The 22689-nt window shown below is 35.0% G+C and overlaps 2 protein-coding genes and 1 long non-coding RNA gene across 6 annotated transcripts; 2 read left to right on the top strand and 1 right to left on the bottom strand.

Moving 5' to 3' along the window:
* On the top strand, window positions 2723-3740 carry LOC108662249. Its single transcript, XR_001928069.1, has 2 exons — window positions 2723-2754; window positions 3628-3740. It is a non-coding gene; the product is annotated as an uncharacterized LOC108662249 (long non-coding RNA).
* Window positions 8826-18461, bottom strand: LOC18612899. Of its 4 annotated transcripts, none has more exons than XM_018114081.1 (5): window positions 17924-18461; window positions 13021-13092; window positions 12159-12230; window positions 9207-11351; window positions 8826-9101 (listed from the first exon to the last, which is right to left on the bottom strand). In XM_018114081.1, the coding sequence occupies exons 1-4, from the start codon at window positions 17931-17933 to the stop codon at window positions 9253-9255; spliced, it is 2253 nt and encodes a 750-aa protein (XP_017969570.1). In that variant the 5' UTR covers window positions 17934-18461; the 3' UTR covers window positions 8826-9101; window positions 9207-9252. The 4 variants fall into 4 exon arrangements, with proteins under 4 accessions (XP_017969570.1, XP_017969572.1, XP_017969569.1 ...); XM_018114083.1 differs by having other exon boundaries at window positions 8826-9093; XM_018114080.1 differs by having other exon boundaries at window positions 8911-11351.
* LOC108661376 lies at window positions 21009-22241 on the top strand. The gene has a single exon (XM_018117650.1). It carries the CDS (start codon window positions 21009-21011, stop codon window positions 22239-22241), a length of 1233 nt encoding a protein of 410 aa, XP_017973139.1.

The following is a 22689-nucleotide window of genomic DNA, read 5'->3' as shown; positions in this document are numbered from 1 at the left end:
CCAACCCCATTTGAGCTACTATACACATATTCAACACTTATACGCTTATAAAATATTTCAAAAGCCCACACCATTTCTATAGGGGCATGTCAAGCTCAATTAACGTAGTGCACTTACCTCCGTGCACATAAACGTTGGTTTACACTTTTCTTGATATTTAAATTTATAAATCTCAATCGAGTCATAACATTCACTATTCATTCCAATCAAATACAGCTCTTATTACCATTATCGTACGTCCTCCCTATATTGACCTCAAATACAATCCATAGTCTTCAAATTTTTAATTATTTTTTTTTTGATAACCAAGGGTTCGAATCATAATTCCACCAAATGAATAAATTATTACGGACCTAATAGTCCAACTCCACCTTCCTCTATCATTAGTCGGAGGAACATATCATTATGTTAACCTTTCGTTAGGAGCATTTGCTTAAAAATCTTTCCAATAATGGTTTGTGTCTTAGGTGGCGTCTCAAACCCAAGCAACGATACCATTTATGCCCTTTACATGACGATAGCAAAAGGGTAGGTTACTAGGAATAAGAGTTCATATAGTTCTTGTCTATGACTTGTGTTGCAGATAAAAACCATAGACACGATTCTACATTAACTCCAACAACTCCGCTAACTGACACGAAAATCCCTAGGACTTGACTAAACCTAGAGCTCTGATACCACCTTTGTCATAGCCTAAATTTCGAGCTATGATCGGCGCATGGGCCTATTGGGCATGGCCCACTAAGCCCAAGCAAGCCTATTTATGCAATCCCGATCATTAATCCCAACCATCATTTCTAAAACCACATATGGTAATTCTCAATTATAAATATTTCAGTAACATTTTATAGCAATCTAATATTCACATTTGTATTATGCTAAGATAGTATCACCCATTTGCCACTTTATAGTGGCATCAGTAATCAAATATATATATTTGATTTTTAACATGAATCTTAGTGGTCTTCATTACTTATACATGTACACAAGCATAAGACTCTTGACCGTCAGCGGAGTGACTCTAGGTGAAGATATAGCTACTAAGTTACCATAATACCTACCAAAAAGAAGAGCATACGTGGACTACTCAATCTAGGTCCTAACTACCTTTGAATCTGAAAACACGAAGTTTAAAAACGTGAGTATAAACTCAGTGAGTGAACATAAGAAGGAAACAAGCAATCAATAGGAAAAATTTGGAAATCATGATGCACTTGTTTCAAAAACAATGCAATTGATTTAATTTTTTACTAAAAACCTGTCAAGCCCCACCTTATAAAGTACTTGCCATGTCCTTCAGGTGATTGACAATATGCTTGCATACTTAGAAAGCCCCGAAAAATCGTCAAAAGTCGATATTGTACCAAATGGTACTATTAAGTTGAATTAAGCCTTGAACTAGTCTAAATAGAGATCTTAAGATGCAATTGAGAATTTTAAAACCCCAAAATGACTTAAAATGATGATTCAAAGTTCGAGGGCTGAATTGGAGTCAATTTGAAATTTTCATGTTTTAAGGGTAAAATGATAATTTTGTCACTCGAGGACAAAATAGGAATTTTTAGAAAAGATTTTGATCACATTTGACTCATTGGAGTATGATTTGAGTTTGAGAGGTGAAAATTTTAAATTCTGACTTTTTTGGAGTCCTAGGGGTAAAACGGTAATTTTACGAGTTTATAAGGGCAAAGTTGGAATTTTGGAATTTTACACCACCTAACACTTGTCATGCCCATGGATTTTAGCCATTAACATTTTACATTGTGGATAATTGAAAATTTTTATGTGGTGGAGAGAGATTGCTTAATGGATAAGTATTACACATGGACCAATGGAAACATGTCATGTGTCAAGCTTGGATTATTTTAGAATTTCCTTGTAAAATCTATTTAAAACTCTCTTAGTCTCACTCATATGGGCGGCCAAAGCATGAAGTGAAGAGGAAAGGAAAGAACACAAACCCTAGGAGGGAAAATGGAAGAAAAAGTGTGGGATTTCAAGGGATTAAGCTAATAAAGGTAAGATTTTGTGATTTTATCTTGTGATTTACACTACCCATGCTTTCTTTTTCATTTTCCATGCTTAGAACTCAAGTTTGCATGATGAACCCATGCTGGCCGAATTTGAGAGGAGATGTTTTGAGCATTGATTTTGCTAGATTTCAAGCTAATTAAGTGTTTTTAGTTGTTTGGTAATGGAAAGTATGAAAATCTAGCAAGGAATCACTTTGTTCTTCACAAACCCACAAGAGGCCGAATTTTCTAGGGAGAATATTGAGGCTGAAATTAATGATATTTTATTATATTTTGGTGGTATTTAATGATTGGTGAGGCTAGAAATTTAATGGGAAATTTTGGCATGAAAATCTGAATTTTTACCTAATGTATAGACATGTGCGATTTATGGTTCGGACTGATAAATTGAATCATATTCACAGTCATTGAGGTATTTTAAGTATAATTGGAGTGTAGAAAGTGAAAGAAATCGATTTGGAGTTAAATTGGAGGTTTTAGCCAATTACATCGAGAATAGTACGAATTAGGTCGAATACCATATTTAAACGGCTATTCGGACATTTTGCATCACATTTCATGCATTCATTTAGATCTATAGAGCTTGAAATAGTTTATGATAAATTGACACAATTTATTGAAATTCGTGTCACATATGATGTATAGGTGGTGAGCCCTCTAACAAGGGTAAAGAGATTGTGCCCGAAGACCAAGAATAGGAGTATATCGAACTCCTAGTACTGTGAGTAACCTTACTATCGTCTTAATTATCTAAAGTATGTTTTATTCGATTTTGTGAATTTCATGAAAAATGAATTAAATGATTAATTTTTCGATTTTATAAACAAAATGTGATTTAGTGAAATAATTTCATAAAATTGTTTTAAAATTGAATGATGGCTTTTCAAATAGAGTACTTGGAGACCATTTGATGTATTGTGAATTTATGGTTCTAATTGATTGGCTTATGACAATATTGGCATGAATGGCTGAATTGGTATTTGTGTTGAAATGTATAAACTACTGTTTGCCTTGATAGGCTGGATAACGATAAAATTGCCATGTCATGCTGTTGAATTTTTATTGTATGGTGGGTTTAGCTTGCTGCAGTGAGCTGGTTCTGTGGACTATAGCCTATTAGAGGGGCATAGAACCTGGTCATATTCATACCTCAATTTGAGAGGCGCGGATGGATAATTCCTGAGGTTAACACTTTAGAGTTCACTTCACGCCAAACCACCACGTGATGGTGAACTCGACCAACGCCAAGGAACGGCTATGTTTTCAAAATAAAAACATGATTTATGCGTACATAACTTTTTAACAGCCTTGGCAGACTCAGTTTGGGATAGCCCTCGACCAAGGTGTTCCTGATGACTGAGTATGATAATGATTTTGGCACGAGCCAAAGTTTTAAGAAATTCATAAGCCATGTTAATTACTTGATTTATATGACTTGATTTTATTTGGTTGAAACAAGTTGAAAGGTGATTAATTTCAGTATGTTAAACTGTTTTATCTGTCTCCATTTACTCGACTTTAGATGGTTTAAATGGTATTTGTTTACTCACTGAGATTTTATAATCTCACCACCTTCCTTTTCAACCATTTCAAGCTCGAGGTAGCTTGTGGATAGCAGATATCGTCAAGGATTATAGTCGGCTTTACTACTCCAAAAACTGTAGGTTTACTGCCTTTGTGCACTTTTGTTTCTTGTGGGCCCACGAGTCACTGTAAAGTAAATTTCATATCTCGGTTATCTGTATTATAGTACGTATGAATTTATTTAGCTTTTACATTACAAAAATTATTTACCGATGACTATAAATATTGTTTTACAAGAAATTAGAATATTTTATTAAATATTTTTATTTTATTCAAATAGTTGCAATATAATTTTTAATAAATGTTTTAGACACGCAAATTTATTTTAAATCATGAAATATGAATTTTCCACTCATCTATTACATTTTTAGTCAGGTTCTAAAAATTTTGAGAAAAAATTACTAAAATGCCCCTGTGAGGCGAAAATTATTTTTCCACGATTTTGAAAGGGAAAAAGCTTAAAATTCTTTAAAAACGAGGTTTGGCGATAATTACTTACAAGGGAGATGAAAAAAAATGGTACTAAAGCCTTGCGGGGTTTCAGTTGGCACTCCGGGTAATGAATGTCTACCAGGACGTCACGGCGGTTGTCATGGGCTCGAGGGAAGTACCGGGTCATGACAAAACCCCTTATTTCAAACTTTGATTAATAACCTCATGGTGTTACAAAAACCCAAGATCAATCCATGAAGTTAAATGGGTGAAAAATATGTCAAAATCAAGCAAGGTAGCAAGCATGGCAGCAAGTTTCTTATTACAACGAAGTTCATTCTTGCTGTAGCGAGATTCAAGTGGCCAAAATAGAAAGTTTCTCGCTGTAGCGAGAAATAGTGTTAGTTTGCATGTGTTTTAGTGTTTATAGTATATCTCCCGATGCAGAAGTCCAATTGACCTGATTTTTAGACCATTAGAAAGCTAAGAGGCATGGCTACAACTTTGATGTTTACCACTTTTCCCAGTTCGGACTGGAAGGTGGTCAAAATCTTCATAAAAGTGAAAGTACTGCATCAGAACCTGAGAGTTTCTCGCTGCAGCGAGATTTGGAGATTATGAACAAAAGAAAATGTTTGAACAAAAGAAAATGTTGAACAAAAGAAAAATTCAAAATAGAAGAAAATGTGTATTTGGAGATTCTGAATAGAGCTCTATTTAAGTCCTATAATGATTATGTCTTTAGGGTGATTTGAGTCTTATTATTACTTTTTATCCTACCTTGACCCTAGCCACACATTACAACCTTAATAAAGTCTTACTGATCCTTGACTTAATATTAGTCTACATTCGTGGCGAGAGAAATGAAAAGCAAACCTATAGAGTTCTAGCACTAATTTGAATTTAACATTGGCATAAACTCATTCGGATAGTATGATGTTCTTTGTAAAAGATTACACATACACAAAAATCCATTCAAAAATGAGCATGCATTTGAATTGAAACATGGACTTAAATGATATCTATAGTTTATCTTGAGTTGAGATTATAAGATAACTTTTAAAAAAATTATGGAGATCATTGATTTGGTGCTACTTGTCTCTAGTTAGTCTATTTATTAATGATTGCTTTCATTATTTAAATTGCTTTTGTTTTTGTTTAGTTTTCTTTTAAGTTTTGCTCGAGGACTAGCAAAATATTAAGTTTGAGAGTGTGATAAATCTATTTTATAGAGTTATATGGTCACAATTTTAGGTGCATTTTGTTTAAGTTCTTGAGATTTTGTTTAAGAATTAGTTATTTTTAGTCATTTATTTTATTTAAATTAATTATATTGGTTTTAATTTCTTTAAGTTAATTTATGTTATTTTTCTTTAAGTTTTGTTATTATTTAAGTTAGTAGGTTGCTTTTTTAGGTTTGCTATGAAAATGGTGATATTTTGTGAAGAAGAATGCATTCAAAGTGCAAACTTCCACTACACATGTTCCGGTATTTCAAGCATATTGTTCACTAAGGAAGTCCAATTGATATGATTCTTAAATCATTGAAAAGCTAAGAGGCAAAGCTACAACTTTTATGTCTATCATGTTGCCCAATTCATCTTCGAAGAAGTAGAAAATCACGTCACAAGTCAAAGTAGTGCAGTAGAATCTGAAAATTCAAGACAAAGTACAAAGCACTATGACCATGGAAACATCAGCACTGTGAAGCCCCAACAAGGCAAGGATGTTTTGGCTGAATAGAGGACTCGACACCGTGGCCACCAAGGAAGTAGTGTCGTGGTGTCCAAAAGGAAAATGTGAAAAAGGTAAACCAAGAGCATGGCACTACGACATTCACATGTCGAAGGAAAATGTTGGTGCATTCAAACTTCTATTTCAACACTAATTCGAGCTCTATTTAACCTTCTTTCAGAGCACGTTTTAGCAAAAATTAGGAAAGGCTTTCTAAAGAAAAAGAGGCATTCAAGCTAGCAAGAAAAACAAGGAAGATTATAGATCGAAGACTTGACAAATCTTAGAGTTCTTTCTACTTTTGTTATCTTTATACTTTCTTTGTTTAGTTTTGATAGTTATACTTTTTTGGATGATATTTTCAATAGTTATGTGGAACTAAATTTTTAATCTAGAATTGCAACTAAACCTAATGAGTAGTTTGAATTTTTAATATTCTTTCTTGCTTACCACTGACAGTGTTTAAATTGTTTATCTTAATCATGTTCTTAATGTGTCTGATTGTTCGATCACCAATTAGATTGATTTGGAAGCCTAAATGGAACTAAAATAGGGACTTTAGAGTAAATCATATATGAAATAGCATATGTTCAATATCAACTACATGAGATGATTGATTTGATTTACGTGTAAGGTAGGAATACACTTACATATCATCTATAGCCATAAATAGAGTCTAAATTTAATGAGTCTTTCTTAATTTCAATTTCCATACGAATATAGTAAGTTGTTTAAAGAAGATATTTTTGTAAGAACATTGGAAGAGACTTATAAATAAATTAGAACTCTAAGTTAACAACTTAAGCCTATCTAGTAAAGTAAAGAGAAAGTATAGGAGATTCATATCAGACATTGAAAGGATATTGTGGTTCTAGATTTTTGATTGATTGATTCCAGTTGAATTGTTATTTTTGCTTTTAATTTTAGTTTTAATTTCTTTAATTTTCAATAGCTTTAAATGCAGTTGTTTGGATAAGATTAAGTTGTGTTAATTTTAGTACTTTGCAAAAAGATTTGGGCAATTCTTTGTGGGAACGAACTTTACTTTCTATTGTTTTATTTGTTAACGATACGTGCACTTGCATGGTGAATCCGACAACAGGTCGTGCAATGTCAATGTCGTGGGTCAACTTGTCATAGCTACTTCCTGATCGCTCATACAACCGATTGAATCAAAGGGTGATTGTCGATCCCATACCCAACAATCTCCCCCCCCCCTCCCCTAACAACAACCTTGGGATCTGAACTTGTGACCTTGCTTTGACACCAGTTTCCAAGATCAAGCACTTACTATTTCTACCAAAAGCTATAGTTATGTAGAGGCGTAACTTAATTCCCTTAACACTAGTAGTGCAATGCCTAATGTTAAGTGACCAGCGAGGATGAAGGGCTGTGCAATGTCAGTATAGCGGGTTGGCTTGTCATAGCTATTTCCCCGATCGCCCACACAACCGATCAAATCAAATGGTGATTGTTGGTCCCATACCCAACATGCTCAATCTTTATCCTTCATAAATGAGTTTATGAAGCATGGAATGTGACTAAAGAAAGTTGTTTATTTTACAAAAAAAAAAATCTTGTTTTCAATGAACTTGAATGAGAAAGTTATGATTATGTAAAAATGTATGTTTATTATAAATCTATGATTTATGTCTTGTTTCCTTTTCGTATCCATTCATGAAGTCTTTATGACTCACCCGTTAGTTTCTCTTACTTTATTTTACAGATCAGTAGCTCGCTTAACTTGGCGTCTTGTGAAAGAGTAGCATAGTTCATATTTGGTAGGTGTGATAATGCCTTCCTTCTAGCCCTCCAATGTCACTACACTTCACAGTGTACCGAGTTGGGTCGTAAATATTGCTATTAATGTTGATACTTGGAATTGTAAATAAGTATTGAGATCCTCATTTATTTTCCTATCATGGACTATTGTGTTGAGCACCTTTCCAATGTATACAAATGATGAAACCTATGGTGAAAGAACCTTAAATGATAATGACATGGAAATTGTGCTAGACTACAAAAACTATATGTTATATGAATGTTGTTATTAAATAAATGAAATTCCACACTTTATGATGGGTAGTTCCATAATGTTGTGATGGTATCGATGTGTATATGATTATATTCATATTGTATGATTATTTGTATGAATGGATGGATGACAAACCCACACATGTTAATCAAAAGAATTGCTTGGGCATAATGGGTTATACTCATGTAAGTCCTAGTGCCAGTTATGATTCTTTAGAAACGAGATGTGACAAGAATGTTAAGATAATTATATAAAATATTTGGTTAGAGTTGTAATATAGTACTATTACTTAGTTAGACTACAATATCTAATTAAAAGTTATACTACAATACTTTTAGTTAATTTGAGTTAGATTATAAATAAAATTAGCCTTATATATATTATACAATTTTATATAATATAAGATTTTCTCTTCATCTAAGATTGGGCTTTTTATCTAATCTAGTTCCTTTACCCATTAGAAAAAACTAGTTAGTCATATCTTAGGTAATTGCATTCGTAAATCTTCTCAAGCCTTAGTCACAACTTCCTTGGTATCTCCATGGAGCCCTAGTCTTCCTTTTTTCTAGATTTTATAAAATTCTATCCTAATTTGATCCTATACATTATACAACTTTTATGTAATTCCATAAAAAACCTCGACTACACTCAAGAGAAGAAAGATGGAGAAAAGAATTATATAAACTCAAAAGAAAAAAGAGAGAAAGAGAGGGCTCATAGTCCTTATTTCAAAAATACCATAAAAAATATAACTAACTATTCATTCATTCACATCCACCAAGTCTAAATCCATAATCATCTACAACCACATCCATCCATAATCATATTATGAAATAAAAACGTATTTAATTCAAGTTATTGATCTTATATGCTTGTTTAAACTAGTATTAATTATATCATGAAAACACTAATTTAAAATATTTGATGGAAAATTTTTAATCTAACTAGGTAAGTTACAAAAACCATTTTTAGTAAAGTTTTCAAATTTAACAAGTTCTGAAAACTACTTTAATAATGAATTTAACTCTCAAGTTTCTGCAGTTTAAATTGAAGTTGTTGAGGTTATTAACACAAGGAGCAACATTCGCTGTATTTACCTTTTGCCAAAGTGACATTTTACACTGCAATCGCTTGTTCGGGCAGTGACTCGACAAGTAGTCTCATTTACATGGCATCCATTTTTCATAAACGCAACCACCGCTAGAGCACGTTAGAATGAAGCTCAACTTGCAAAAATCACAGCATATAGAAAGGCAAGACCTGAGACTTCAGAACCTACAATCCTAGAGGTTGAACAATTAAAACAATTGAATCTCAACAACGGATTGTTACGAAAACAAAAAAGTTGTTTTAAAACTTGGTACTCCATCATGAAAATTAATCACTACCTCCAGAGGTCCCTCAAGACTCGGCCACATCTTCCTATCTCAACGTTTATGGCAGAACTTCAATCATTTTACCTCTATCAGCTGACACAGATCCGTCCACAGCTTTGTTAAGCCTTTTCAACCAAATATCATAATCAACTGGGTATGGTGTTCCGCAAAGGCTATCCACATAATCAGCAAATGCCTTTAGTAAAGGTGAAAGTTCACCTAGCTGCTGCTGAATCGATCGCGTTGCCCAGCTTTTCTCCCTCCATTGCAAAGCAGATTCAATAGAATCCTGTTGCTGCATTGTTCCCCCACAAACAGAAAAAAGGAGATAGACAAGGCTCTCAGCATCGGATGCAGGACAGAGTTTCCCATGCTGAAGTGCATGAGAAGACGAGAACTGCAAATTTATTGCTGGGCTGTCCTTGTCTTCCAAAACTGCACGGCCCCATGAAATTGGGATGTACAAAACTTTGTTTCTCATACCTTGTGTGTCCAAAACACGAATTATGTTTTCAGGGGAAATATCACCATGCTGGACATTGGCTGCCGCTGCACTTCTTAGACCGGCTAGGCAGTCTCGGCAGCAGCGTAATGCATCATCAGATGAAAATGGGCCATCTTTAGCAACTACATATGAAAGTGGCTCCCCAACTGGATATGTGACAAGAACTGGGGTTCCGCACCAAGGATGATCACATCGTCCACTTGGACTCTGCTTTTTGCAAGGACCAGAATGCAGAAGTCGGCCAGAGGCAATTATTTCAGGCAAATATTTGCTTGAAATTCCTTGCTGTTTCAATATGTTTAGTACCTTTGTTTGCCTTTGTACTTGATACCACAGACTCATATCCTCCCAAGAAGGTTCAAGTCTGGATGGATGAGCACCAGCATACAAAGTTAACAACTGTGTGGGATAATCTAGAGAAACAGCACCATAGAGAAAAGAGTTGCCTCCTATGAAGGACTCTTGTATCTGGAAACTTTTCTGGCCCTGCTGTTGATCCTCCAATAATAATATCTCGCCCTGCTTAAGCTTCAGGCGTGATGAATTCTTTACTGGGTGATTATCACTATGATCAAGTTCAACAATCTCTCCATGTTGAAAGCCAGCCTGTTGGTAAGGTACTAGAGCATTTTCATTCTCAGCTAGGCGGCATTCTATTCTACGCTTCTGAAGACGAAGGCTATGATTTGAGGCCAATGAGGCTATTGACTTTCTTGGGGGTCCATTCCACTGGATTATGGAATAAAAAGTAGCTAAAAGTACTTGAAGAGTCCCCAGGTCCCTCCAATTTGCATTCCCAAGCTTATTCCATATTCTGTCCACTGATGAAACAAAGACTTCAGCATGACACTTTATCCATTGGACCACAGACTGGTATGGATCAGCTGTATTCAACTCAAGTTTACCAAGATCACCTCCAAGTTTTACCACTGCACCAAATTTAGAATCAAAAACCATAAGAAAAACAGAATCACTCTCAATGGTTCTGGACTTGCTCAAACTCCTAGAAATGAGTATATGAACACCATAAAATAGGGCTTCACATATACTGCTAGTTGACAATCTTAACTCATTTCCTGATAGTATATCTTGTCTAAACAAGGCAAACTGCACTACTTGATCCCAATGAACTTTTAGATCACTCCCAATTTTAGATATTAAAGCTAAACCACGTAGCTCTTCTAGCCTTCCTCTTGATATTGCCTTCTCAACAGCATAAAACTTAGATTTAGGATGATGGGAACAAGACAAAAAGAATGGTAATGGTCCGCTTTTACGCCAAAATGTACGCCAGAGGCCATTTACTATAGTATGAAGAAAGTCTTCCAAAGCAAGATACTCATCTTCCTTCAAAGCTTTAGAAGCATACGGAGAACATGGCATACGGTACAGTTGCTGAAACAGAACACCTTCCAATGCTAAATCAAGCTTGCGCAGTTCATCAATCAGAAATGGGGACCTAAAAAAAGACTGCTCCCCTGGAACATGCTCCACACAAGAATTTTCCAAAACCCAATCCTCAAGATTCTGTTTAAATAACTCCTGGTCAACAAGTTTCCTTCCACAGTCCTTCAGTGCCTTGTAGACTCTTCTTGAAGTCGGAAAGAACTTGCTTGAAGATGAAATTCCAGAAACACTATGGGTGGAGATAACTGCATCATATTACAATCCAAATATTTTTCAGTTATGGAGTAAAGGTTGACAAATGCAGCAAACGTTTACATGAAAGTGGACAATTGCAGACATAATTATTCTATTGGGCAATTGATCAATGGCAGGCCAAACAATTATTGAGAATAAAAGGGAATCAGAATAAGTTTGTACTATTGTCATCTTTCTCTTTGTACTCATGTTCACATGCATGTGTGCTTCTGCATTTGTTTGTGTACATACAATGGTGTAAGCTCACATATTTGCCTCATTTCACCTTAACAAGAAAATTTCGTGTTTTCATTCTTAGTTGTGAGAAATATTCTTATCCAGCATTAGCAAAGTAGTAGTACTTTGTTCTAACTTTCCTAAGTTCAGATCGTACTTTCCAACTAGCTGTAAACCAAAAGGATTTGAGAGTTGCAGATTCCAATGTATTTTGCAGAGGAAGTGCAAGCAGACAGTGATCTCTGTTTCCTGTATACATTCCTCCTATTTCCTAACATTTTAAGATTTTTTTTCTACTGAGAATTTTTAAGGAATAGTCGGATATCATGTCTATGCAGATTCATCCTTAGATTAACCAGTTTTACATTTTTGTAAGCCAGAATAATTAACTTTTTAAAAGAAAGAAAAAAAATAATAACACATCTATGACATTGGTAACCACAAATTTGTTATGCATAATGACAATCAAGCAAGATGAAGATGAACATAGCACACTTATTTTACAAGTAGAAGGAGAAGGGTTGACTAGCATTTTCTCAAGAGAAAGTCAAGTAAAAGGAAGATGAGCCTGTAGAACAAACCAGAATTAGATTTTCTGAAACTTCCATCTAAGCTTTGCCCTGGAGAGGAGTCCAAATCATTTCGCAGAAAACCTGACCCATATTGTTAGTTAGAGTCTGCATTAATCCCAGATTTTAAATTTTACACTGGTATATGTTTGGGCAGAATAAAGAGCACATATGCTAAATATAAAGAAATATATGATTGCAGCCCAAAGAGATCTAAGAAGGAATAGCCATCAATGTACAGCATGATATTTACTTTTCAAAAACAAGGAAAGCAACAAATTATATTAACTGCATTAGGTGTGATACATGCCAGGATAGTGTAGATAAATGAGGCCTGATATTAAGATTTTCAACAATATCAAGTCAATTAGATCATGCGGATAATTTCCTATACTAATCTATTCTACACTGTAAAACATGATATGGTATGCAACTTTCTTTATAACCAGAATAATTGTATTAATAGTTTCAAAAAAAGAAGAAGAAAAATACTATTAATAAATAAATGTTCCCTGTCAAAGTCAAGTTTCTTTTCATTGGAGTAAATTTATAACTCGCACTGAACTTTAACAAAACAAGAATGCAGGAATTATGGATGACACTTATAACAGATTCTATACCATCTTATGATAATAATCAAGGAGCATTACATCGTACTTGCTCAAGTTCTCTTATTGTTTTATCATTTTTCTACTTTCCATGAGAAATTGTTCTAGTGCTTCTAGTATAATGTCCACAGTCCGCAAACAGGGAAAATGTGGAAACAATATAGGAAAAGACATCATTTAAATTTATAATGACCCAGAAAAAATAGACATGGAAAATTTATAATGTACTAGTTACTGCTAATTCGATGTTAGAAATAAATACTAACCAGATGTAAACTTTCTGAAACTTCCATTTAAACTTTTCCCAGGGGATGAAGCCAAATCATTTTGTTTAGAGCCTGAGTCAATTATCAGGCAAAGGAAAATGAGTACCTCAGTCATGCTGATCATCATACTTAGACAAAATGTTCTGCTAAGAACTTCAGTCATGCACTCATAAGATAATGCTATGGCAATTTAGATGTCAAAGCATCAGTTTGAAAAAGGTAAGATTTTGGAGAATTTTGGTTGAGATTTCAAATTAGTTCTTGAGTGTTCTGAGTTGAGAGTACTTGTTCTACATCAGGCACACACAGATCAGTTCCGGAAATTTATCAAAGTTTAAATAAAAACACTACCATGCATGCAGCAGGGAAGGAGAAATAAACAAAGACGCTAATAGCATGTAATATACTACAGGTAGTGACAGACATTTGCTTGTAGAGGAATAGAAAGGTAAACATGACAAAATGCAACCTGACTATATGTCCCGGTGCACTGCTCACTAAAGATTTCCAAATTAACATTGCACTCATATTATTTGGTGAATTGAATTTATTCAATCATTAGTATAAATATCAGTTTATCATAAACTTCAAGAGAAGAAATAAAGAAAAGAATACCTCAAGTCCTATTCTAAAATTTCAGTGGTCAACTGAAAGCAATATAAATTACAGATGAGCAACCATCTGCCCAATATGAGAACTTGGTTAATTAACAAGATCTGGAAAAATTTTTAATCAACAAATTCAATTCCAGTGTCTTGAAACTATATAGAGAAGGACATGCCCAATCACAAATTTCAGAAGACAAGAGTCAACAACAGTTAAAGCTTAATGGAGTATGGTACATTCAACGTGAGCTGACTAAAGCATGATCAGTTTCGAAAAGGCTACTTAATCACTTGAATTCAAAAAGTATGAGAACAATATTGAAAAACAAAAAGAGGCGAAAAAAGCATCAGATGTTTAAAAATCTATCACCTTAAATAACAAACCTTAATAATTTAAAATTCATTCATGTCTTACTAAGACTCCATTGCTAGCAATTTAAGTAAAATATAATTCGGAGCTGATTAGATTATCAATAATCTGGCCGGCATAGCAAGCTAGATCATGATGCAAACCCACATTATGGGTAAGGTTATGATTCACAATAAAATCTTCTTGGTAATGCTTGAAACTGCGAAGTAAGGAATTAATGCAAAAGTAGAATTGTAACATTAAGGCCAAAATTATACACATGCAAGCGCACATATGACAAGATAATTACATTGTTGCCGAATAGGGGAGGCAAACTGCGAGAAAATAGAGATAAAAGAGAAATCTGAGAGAAAAGGAGGACTGACAAAGAGATAAAAGCAAGAGAGAAAACTCAACACTCAATATTGAAATCTATAAATCTCAATTTTCCATCAAAAGTTGTTTGAAACTCAAAAACATAGGAAGTTATATTCCACATCCTAATTCTAAGGCAAATATGAATTACTAAATATATCCCTAAATATTTATTAATTCCTTAATGTTAAAATCGTAATCAAACCCATAAACATGTAGAATTAAGAAAAAAACAATCTAAATAGTATAATCCTTCAATAAGCACACTCCTACTCGACATCAATTTCTCCTTGTTGGAGAAACTCAATCTCAAATTTTAAAATTTGGAAGTAGAGGAAATAAGTAACAAAACCGTTGAACAACCATGGCAACAACAGATCTCCAAACTTTATCAACAATTTACTTAGAGTTTTGTTTTCTCCTACTGCATAACAGCTAGAAAGAATGAAGTCAATAAATAACTAACTAGCACATTATTAGACTTTTCTTTTGGTCAGACACAAACAAATTTATATCAAAATCTATATGCCAAACTTGCCTATCTTTGATACTTTTTAGCTTGAAACCCTAGCCGTTGCATATCCAATTCTTCAGACAGATTCATCAAGAAAAATAATCCTTCTGACAGATAATGCCGCACTAGCTCATCATATACCACCTTTTGGTCCCTCTTCCACACGTTTTTTTCTTTGACCTCAATGATAAAGGATTTATTTTTCATTGTTAATCACATCTGTATCAATTGGACCCTTGTTTGCAAGCACAAGGGAGGAACACCATAGAGACACTGAAGTTGAAAACAAATCTAAAATTGTCTGAATTTTTCTCAGTTTATCATACAAATATTGTAATCCTCATTCGTCAAGTGCTTTCTACCCCATTAGTGTATACTTTTTAAATTAACATCACTTCCAAAAAACTGAAGGATGAAGATTTTTTAGTACCATACTTTTTTTTCAAAGAAAGCAACTCATACAAGTGTATAATGGCTTCATAAGCCATCTTCTGAATATGTTCCGAAGTGAATATATACACTCCAAAATAACTATTTCCTAAACTGATAATGAATATTTGATGTTTAAAGGCTAAGTCTCACCACAAAAGAAAAAAGAGACAAAAGACCTAAAAAGTGGAATCAAGACACCAAATCTAGGAGGGAAGAGATTCTAACGAAATGATGACATGACTGGCTACTAACATAATGCATGACACTTGACGACATCGCCTGATCATTGGCAGCTGGAGCATGACCAAGCACATGATCGGACTGAACATGACCAACCTAAAGCACAGAGGTGCATGAGTCATCAGCTGTCATCAGCTGACAATGATTGGCTAGAAGATGAGTGGAGATGATGAGTTCTCAAGTGCTTGTTTCCCAATCTGAAGATGAATAATGGAGATTTGATGTTTTTAAGTTTGATACTTTTCTTTCTTTCTTTCTTTCTTTTTATACCAGGTTAGCAATCAGCATCTAATGATTTGATTGGCAACAGCGTTTTCAGCTGAACCACTTGAAATTAGAAATCTGGAACTTTTTTATTTGAGAGTTCATTTTCTTTTTATAAATCCAGCTTTTTTTTTCCCTTTCAGTTGGTAGCAAAAACAGCCAATGTGACAACTGGTATCTTGGCAGTGAATGCTTTGCAGAACACTGATACCAAATTGATGCAGAATGAGAGAGAGACGAAGAGGAAATTTGAGGGAAAAGGAGGAATAATTAAAAGAAATATTGGCTGAAAATAGAGGAAATTGGGGAAGATTATGAAGGAACCAAGAGGGAAAAATCAAGACTTAATATTCAAATGTTGATCATCCATAATCAAAATGTTAGAAATGAAAAAAATATAAATTGTTATAAGCTACATACCAAACCCTAATGGAAACATGAAGTACCAAACATAACCAAATACATCTTAATAAAATTCCCTAAATACTTAAAATTAAAATTGAATTTAAAAAAACATTTAAAATTAATGAAACAAATATCTCAATGGAGTTAATCCTTCAATAAGCATATATGGAATGAAGTTGGAAACAAGCATAGCAAGTGAAGAGGATTGGTGCAAGTCATCGATGTTACAATCCTTCATCTAGGAAAGCAACAGTCGGCTCACATATTTTCAAACATGTTGATACCCGTTGAAGAACAAGCAGAGAATCAGTTAACTCAGATAGAATGTTACAAAATCTTGCAGGCAATAGAGTTGCAAAAATGAAATTTTCATGAAACTAGTGCAGGATTCACTAATGAAAATGTTGCATCTTGTTGAATAATCTAAGGTTAAATCCACACAGGACATCACTTTGGCAGCTTTAAAACAATTTAGAACAATAGATTGGCCAAATTTTGCAAGTGAAAGAAATATTTCCATACGCTAGATATCTAATTCAAGCAATTCTCTCTAGCACAATAAATAACTTGATATTAATAAGCAGGAAATAGGAACAAACATCACAGCCAATGGTGAAAACTTACACAAGAAACAGATGCTGTTATTGTTCCTTCATCTATATAGAAGAAACTAAAAATCCTACAGCTCCTGGGGATCTATCAATCAGAACAGTGCAGGAGCTTATTAGTTGCAACATAAGACCTATTTGAGTACCTAGGTTAACCAAAACAGCTACAGAACAGAACTAAGGCCTTGACAAATAATCTTCCACTCGAGCACTGGCATTGGGAAAAAGAATATACAACAGATTGCAGTAAGCATTAGCCCAAGTGATTTCAAGTGGAGCACTGGTTTCTATGCCAATATATGGGATAATGAAGTTGGCAGTCATGTCAATTGCATGTACAGGCTATTATTCAGCATCACTAAGAAGCAACCATTTTTTATCACTTAAATGCCAAGCATGAAGCTTGAGTTAAAATGGGAAATAGAGAATGCAAAACAGACCATGATCATCAAACAATCATTCTCCAGTATATCCAAATATATATCATAACAACCATAACAGTTCACTAGCACAGTATACGTTGCAGTATACATTAAACAACAATGATTTTGATCTTTCCACCTTCAGGAATAGAAGTGTTGTATTCTGAAAAGAATATCTTTAGCAGAGTAGAAACACCCTGAACAGCTATCTAATGGAAAATTTAAGAAGACCAAGCAGGAGCTGCACATATTCTCCAGGAACCAGAATATGACATACAGAGAAAACAAATGGAAATAGCTAATAATATGGATCCTGTCACTATTAATGACAAAAAAATCACTGCATATTTTAGGTAAGTAGTTCAATAGTTGTTGGATGGAAATGCTGCTCATTGGAAACTTTAAAACACATTATTCACAAACAAACCATTACTTAAAAAGCAATTAGCACATCACCAGATTCCATCAAACAAATCAAATTTACTGTAAGACTCTTGTAGACCAAATTAGGATGAAATTCAAAAGAATAAAAACGCGTAAATAGAGAATCATATGTAGCAAAAAGTAAATGGGCACAGCTGATCCAAAAACAAAAACTTAAAAGACTTAATACTATTATAGATAAATATAACCCACAAGCAGAGCACATTTCCACATTAAGGTAGAGAAATATTCTGAAAAAGACTCACCAAATTTCATAGTGAATGGTGAGAAGACAATGCGTGAAATGGAGAAATGTGGGATGCAAGATCCTTGGAGAGTCTAAAGCTGGCATTATTCAGTGCAAATGCTGCAATGTGGGACTGTGATCATTGGAACCACTAAGCAAAGGGAAAATAATAAAAAAAAAAAACATAATGTGGAGCAATAATGAGCAAAGAAAGAGATCTTGATGCATTCCTTCCACAATATAACATTTTTCAAGCTCTCAAAACCAAAAGAAAATTAAAAGAGGAAATGGGTATTTTCTACTTTGTAATAAGAAGGGGTGAAGAGGGAACAGAATGCTCGAGACAGTGAAAGAAAAGAAAATTTGTAAAAGGAATGGAATTGGAACATGGAAGAAGAGCAGGATAACACAACACGGACAGGAAACAAAGGAGGCTTCTAAAGGGGAAAAGCTGAACTAAGCCACAGAGGACTACTGGTCCACGTTTGCCGTCCCCACTCATCCAATTGGCAGTTGGCCCCACTGACAATGATGTCTTCCTTTCCTGAATTCCTACGCTTCCCCCACGCCTTCACCGTTCTCTCTCCTCTTTTCTGTTTCACTTCCCAACCTAATCGTCACTTCCTTAATAAATAAAAATACAACTTTTAAGATGTTGAAAATAAAAATATAAAAGTTTTTCATGTATATCAGATAAAAAGTATAATATTTTTCATTTTTTTAAGCAGCAAGAGAAGTTTTTAAATTAGTGTCATTAGTCTTATTATATCCTACTTTAAAAAATTAATAAATTCATATAATAATTAAATGAATATATAATAATATTTTAATTTATATATAAAATAATAATTCATATAAGAATAAATTTAATAAAACCTATATTTACTTTTATCTCTTTTAAAAGTACCCTCTCAACCTTTCAAAAAATGTGATATTTATTAAGTTTAAGTATTTACCTTGAAACGAAAACCATATATCTTTTTGTATTGTAAAATATAATTTTAAGAGAAAATTGTGAGAAAAGGATCTCGTGATAAGGTGATTTTAGATATAATCACTCATATAAAATTATCTATTTTTAGCCAAAAATAAGCATGAGTAGACCAAAATGCCCTTAAAAACATCGTTTCAAATAAATGCTCAGCTGTTTGAGCTATCTGCCTCCCGTTAGAGAGAAAATAGAAAAAAATTAAAAATAAATGAGCCCAGCTATTTGGGCTCGGTTATCTTTCTTTCTCAACTCTTTAAACTGTCTCAACTCTAGCAAGTCTCTGTTGAGCACCATCGTTGTCAGCTCTCTCAGATCTTTGAATTGTATGAGTTTTTTCAACTCTCTGTTGAGCACCATCGTCATTGGACTGTGGTCTATCTCTCGGCATCTGGCCACATTGTTGTAGATTAACAAACCCTATAGTAGAGATGACATCAAGGTACCTGTTATTGGGTTTATTTCTGCAACACACTTAAATTTTTGAAACATTTGGTGTAAATTAGAAGATGGATTAGAAACATTGCCCAGAGTTGTTACACGCCATGCATCTATAACATGTGTTAAAGTTATTTTAGTGTGTCACGGTTATTCCTAGCGTGTTGTGGGTTAACTAGTTTTTTGGGTTGTTAGCGTGTCACGGTTGTTCCTGGTGTGTCGTGGGTTAACTGAATTTATGGGTTTTTGACGTGTCACGGCTGCTCCTAGCGTGTCGTGGGTTAAATGGTTTTTTGGGTTTTTAGCGTGTCACTGCTGTTGGTTTAACGAGTTAGTAATTACAATGATTGGCGTGTCATGACATTTGACTTGATATGCATGGCGTGTTACAACATTTTATGTTATATGCATGGCATGTAACAACACGATTGACAAAATTTTGATCACGGCATGTATTGTGTAAAATGATTGATAATATTTTTTTTTAAATTTCAATGAGGTTCCAATTGTGCGACTTTTGATAAGACATGGTGGTCAGTGGGTGAATGGCATTTACAAAGGTGGTGAGTCACGAATGCGGGGGGTTAGAAGTGATTTGTCATTTGTGGGCTTGATGAAGCTGGTTGAAGATGGTTAAAGATGTTGTTGGGGTAAACTCAAAAATTGACGAGATTGAGTTACATGCATTGATCAGTACACCTAGAGAGTTATCACAGCCAATTATCACGGACGATGAGGATGTTGCATTAATTTTGCTAGAATAGAGGAATATTTCGACTGTGTATGTCAGCATTAAGGGGCGCCAAACAAATGTTATGTCACATGAAGAAGTTGGACAACATGGTAATCAACTCAATCAAAATGAGATTTACAATGCTTCACATATACCATAGCATTCGGTCCGTAACCCACAACAATGGCAATTGAGGTATGCACAAGAGTTTGTGCAGCCCGATAGACAGATGACATTCGTAGAACAGTTGGCTGCACAATTTCGATCAAGATGTGCATCAAACCAATTTCTTGCTTCTCTTGAACAAATGCAACAATCGGGTGAAACTGTAGAGTGTGTAATGTCATTGTCAAATGATAATACGACAGTTGAGGACAACAATGTGAGGTTAGAGGGTGACACTGCGACGCTGGAGGATAATACTACATTTGATGAGGGAAATGAGGATTTGTTCGCTGTAGATGAAGATAGATTTGATGACTCTTCAGATGATGGGCTTGAACAATCGCAAGATGACAGTTCAGACGATGACTGCCTTTATGATAGTGACATTCCAATTTGCAATAATGTTGAAGGCGAAACGGAACCTGTTAGAGGTGTTGATGTAGGAGATGTTCAGTGTGATGACCCCATATACAATAACCCCATCGCTGGTGAGAACGGGATTCATTCCCTTGATACACTGCTCGATGACAGTGATCAGGAAAAGGGAAATGCAGGGAAATCTCGTACGTGGGTAATTGCAGGTGCAGAAAGGTTCTCTTTCGAAACAATTACTATTGAGGAGTTGACATGTGCCGAAGATCGCTTATACAAAGCAAAAATGTTTTCGTAGAAGGCCGAGTTGAAACGAGCTTTGAGCACGTTGATTACAAAAGAGAAGTTTGTGATAAGAGTAAAAAGGTCATGTAAAGCTCGTTATGAGGTTGGTTGCAAGGACAAGGCATGCAAGTTCAGTGTTCGTGCAACGAAGTACCTGATAGAGGAGAATATTGGCAAGTTCGGACATTCCACAAAGTACACATCTATACTGTTGATGGTTTACAAGGGCGGTTTCTAACTACGAGTGCGAAGATGATTGGTGAACTTATGTCACACAAGCTTCAGGCAAATGGAGTAGCATTGAGACCTAAGGACATAATTTATAAGATGAGGGTTCAATGGGGATTGAAATGCTTGTATGGTAAGGCTTGGCAAGCGAAGGAGTATGTGGAGAGGCTTGTTTTCGGTCCATCGGAGGAGTCATTTCAACTTCTACCATCGTATTTTTATATGTTGGAACAAGAAAATCCTAGCATAGTGACTGCAGTAGCTACTGATGAGGAAGAGAGATTCAAATATTATTTCTGGTCATATGGGGCTTATATTCAGGGGTTTAGGGATGTAATGCGTCTTATAGTTGCAATTGATGCGACACATCTGAAAGGCAGGTTCAAGGGTGTTCTGTTTGTCGTTGTATGCAAAGATGCGAACGAGTGCGTATATCCAATTGCGTTTGGCATCGGCCATGTTGAGGACAAAGACTCGTGGACGTGGTTTCTTAGCAAGCTGCGTGATGCGGTTGGTTGTCCTGAAAACACTATGTTCATTTCTGATCAGCATCTCGGCATTAAGAAAGCAATCCAAAATGCATACCCAGAAGCGCACCATGGTTTATGCGGTTACCACTTGAAAAAAAACTTTGAAAACAAGTTCAAGCACGATGATGTTTGTATGCTTTTCACCTTTGCTCGAGATTGCTATAAGGTGGCCGATTTTAACAGACATATGAACCAGATACAACAGATTCACCCGAGAGCCCACGCGGACCTTATGAGAATAAGGCTTGAGAAATGGGCACGTGCATGTTCACCGGTAAGGCGATACCAAATGATGATATCCAACATTGCGGAATGTGTTAACTCATGCTTGAAGCATGCAAGACAAATGTCGATCACTGTTTTGATCGCGTTCATTAGAGACATGTTCCAGCATTGGTTCCATGAACGGTACGAAGAGGCCGTCAAGGTGACCACGCCCCTCAGCCCTTGGGTTGCCAGGCAATTAAGCAAAAGGTTCAATGATGCGCATCGCTTTCTAGTTAAACTTATCAATCGAGTGGAGTTCGAAGTTAAAGACAGGAAGATGGACGGACTTGTAAACTTGTCCAAGAAGACGTGTTCATGTTGTGAGTTCTAAATAGATTTACTGCCATGCAACCATGCCATTGCAGCAATAAGGTTAGAATATCTTTATTTCTTATTTGAACCGTAATTGACATAACATTTACATTGTGCTCGAAGATTGAGTTTATTGTGTTTTCCAGTAAATGCAATCACATCCATTGCCACAGCTTCATCGACGATGTCATCGACATGAGTTACGTTCTCTCCGTCAACACCAAGAACCTCATCTTCAATGTCAACACCAGGTTCATGATGCTGTCCATCATCAGCATCATCGTGCTCCAGACCAGCACCGTGAGATGGATCGCCCTACAAAACTGGAAAAACAGTTAGTTAACTCATAAAATACCACAAACCATAAACAGTAAAATGTTGTGACACGCCATGCATATCAAGTAAAATGTTGTCACACGCCATGCAAAATAAGTAAAATGTTGTGACACGTTGTGCATATCAAGTAA

The sequence above is a fragment of the Theobroma cacao genome, chromosome 1 (genome assembly GCF_000208745.1).
Source record: "Theobroma cacao cultivar B97-61/B2 chromosome 1, Criollo_cocoa_genome_V2, whole genome shotgun sequence".
NCBI lineage: Eukaryota > Viridiplantae > Streptophyta > Magnoliopsida > Malvales > Malvaceae > Theobroma > Theobroma cacao.
Note: the sequence above shows the minus strand (reverse complement) of the source record. Positions and strands in the feature narration are given on the sequence as shown.

What these genes read in the sequence shown, in the direction of transcription:
- LOC18612899 (XM_018114081.1), bottom strand. An exon ending in TTTCAGAAAGTTTACATCTG is followed by an intron (nt 12,231 to 13,020) that starts GTTAGTATTTAT and finishes AATATGGGTCAG; the next exon opens with GTTTTCTGCGAAATGATTTG. An exon ending in TTTCAGAAAATCTAATTCTG is followed by an intron (nt 11,352 to 12,158) that starts GTTTGTTCTACA and finishes AATATGATGCAG; the next exon opens with TTATCTCCACCCATAGTGTT.
- LOC108661376 (XM_018117650.1), top strand. Translation starts at nt 21,009, where the DNA reads ATGCAAGTTCAGTGTTCGTGCAACGAAGTACCTGATAGAGGAGAATAT.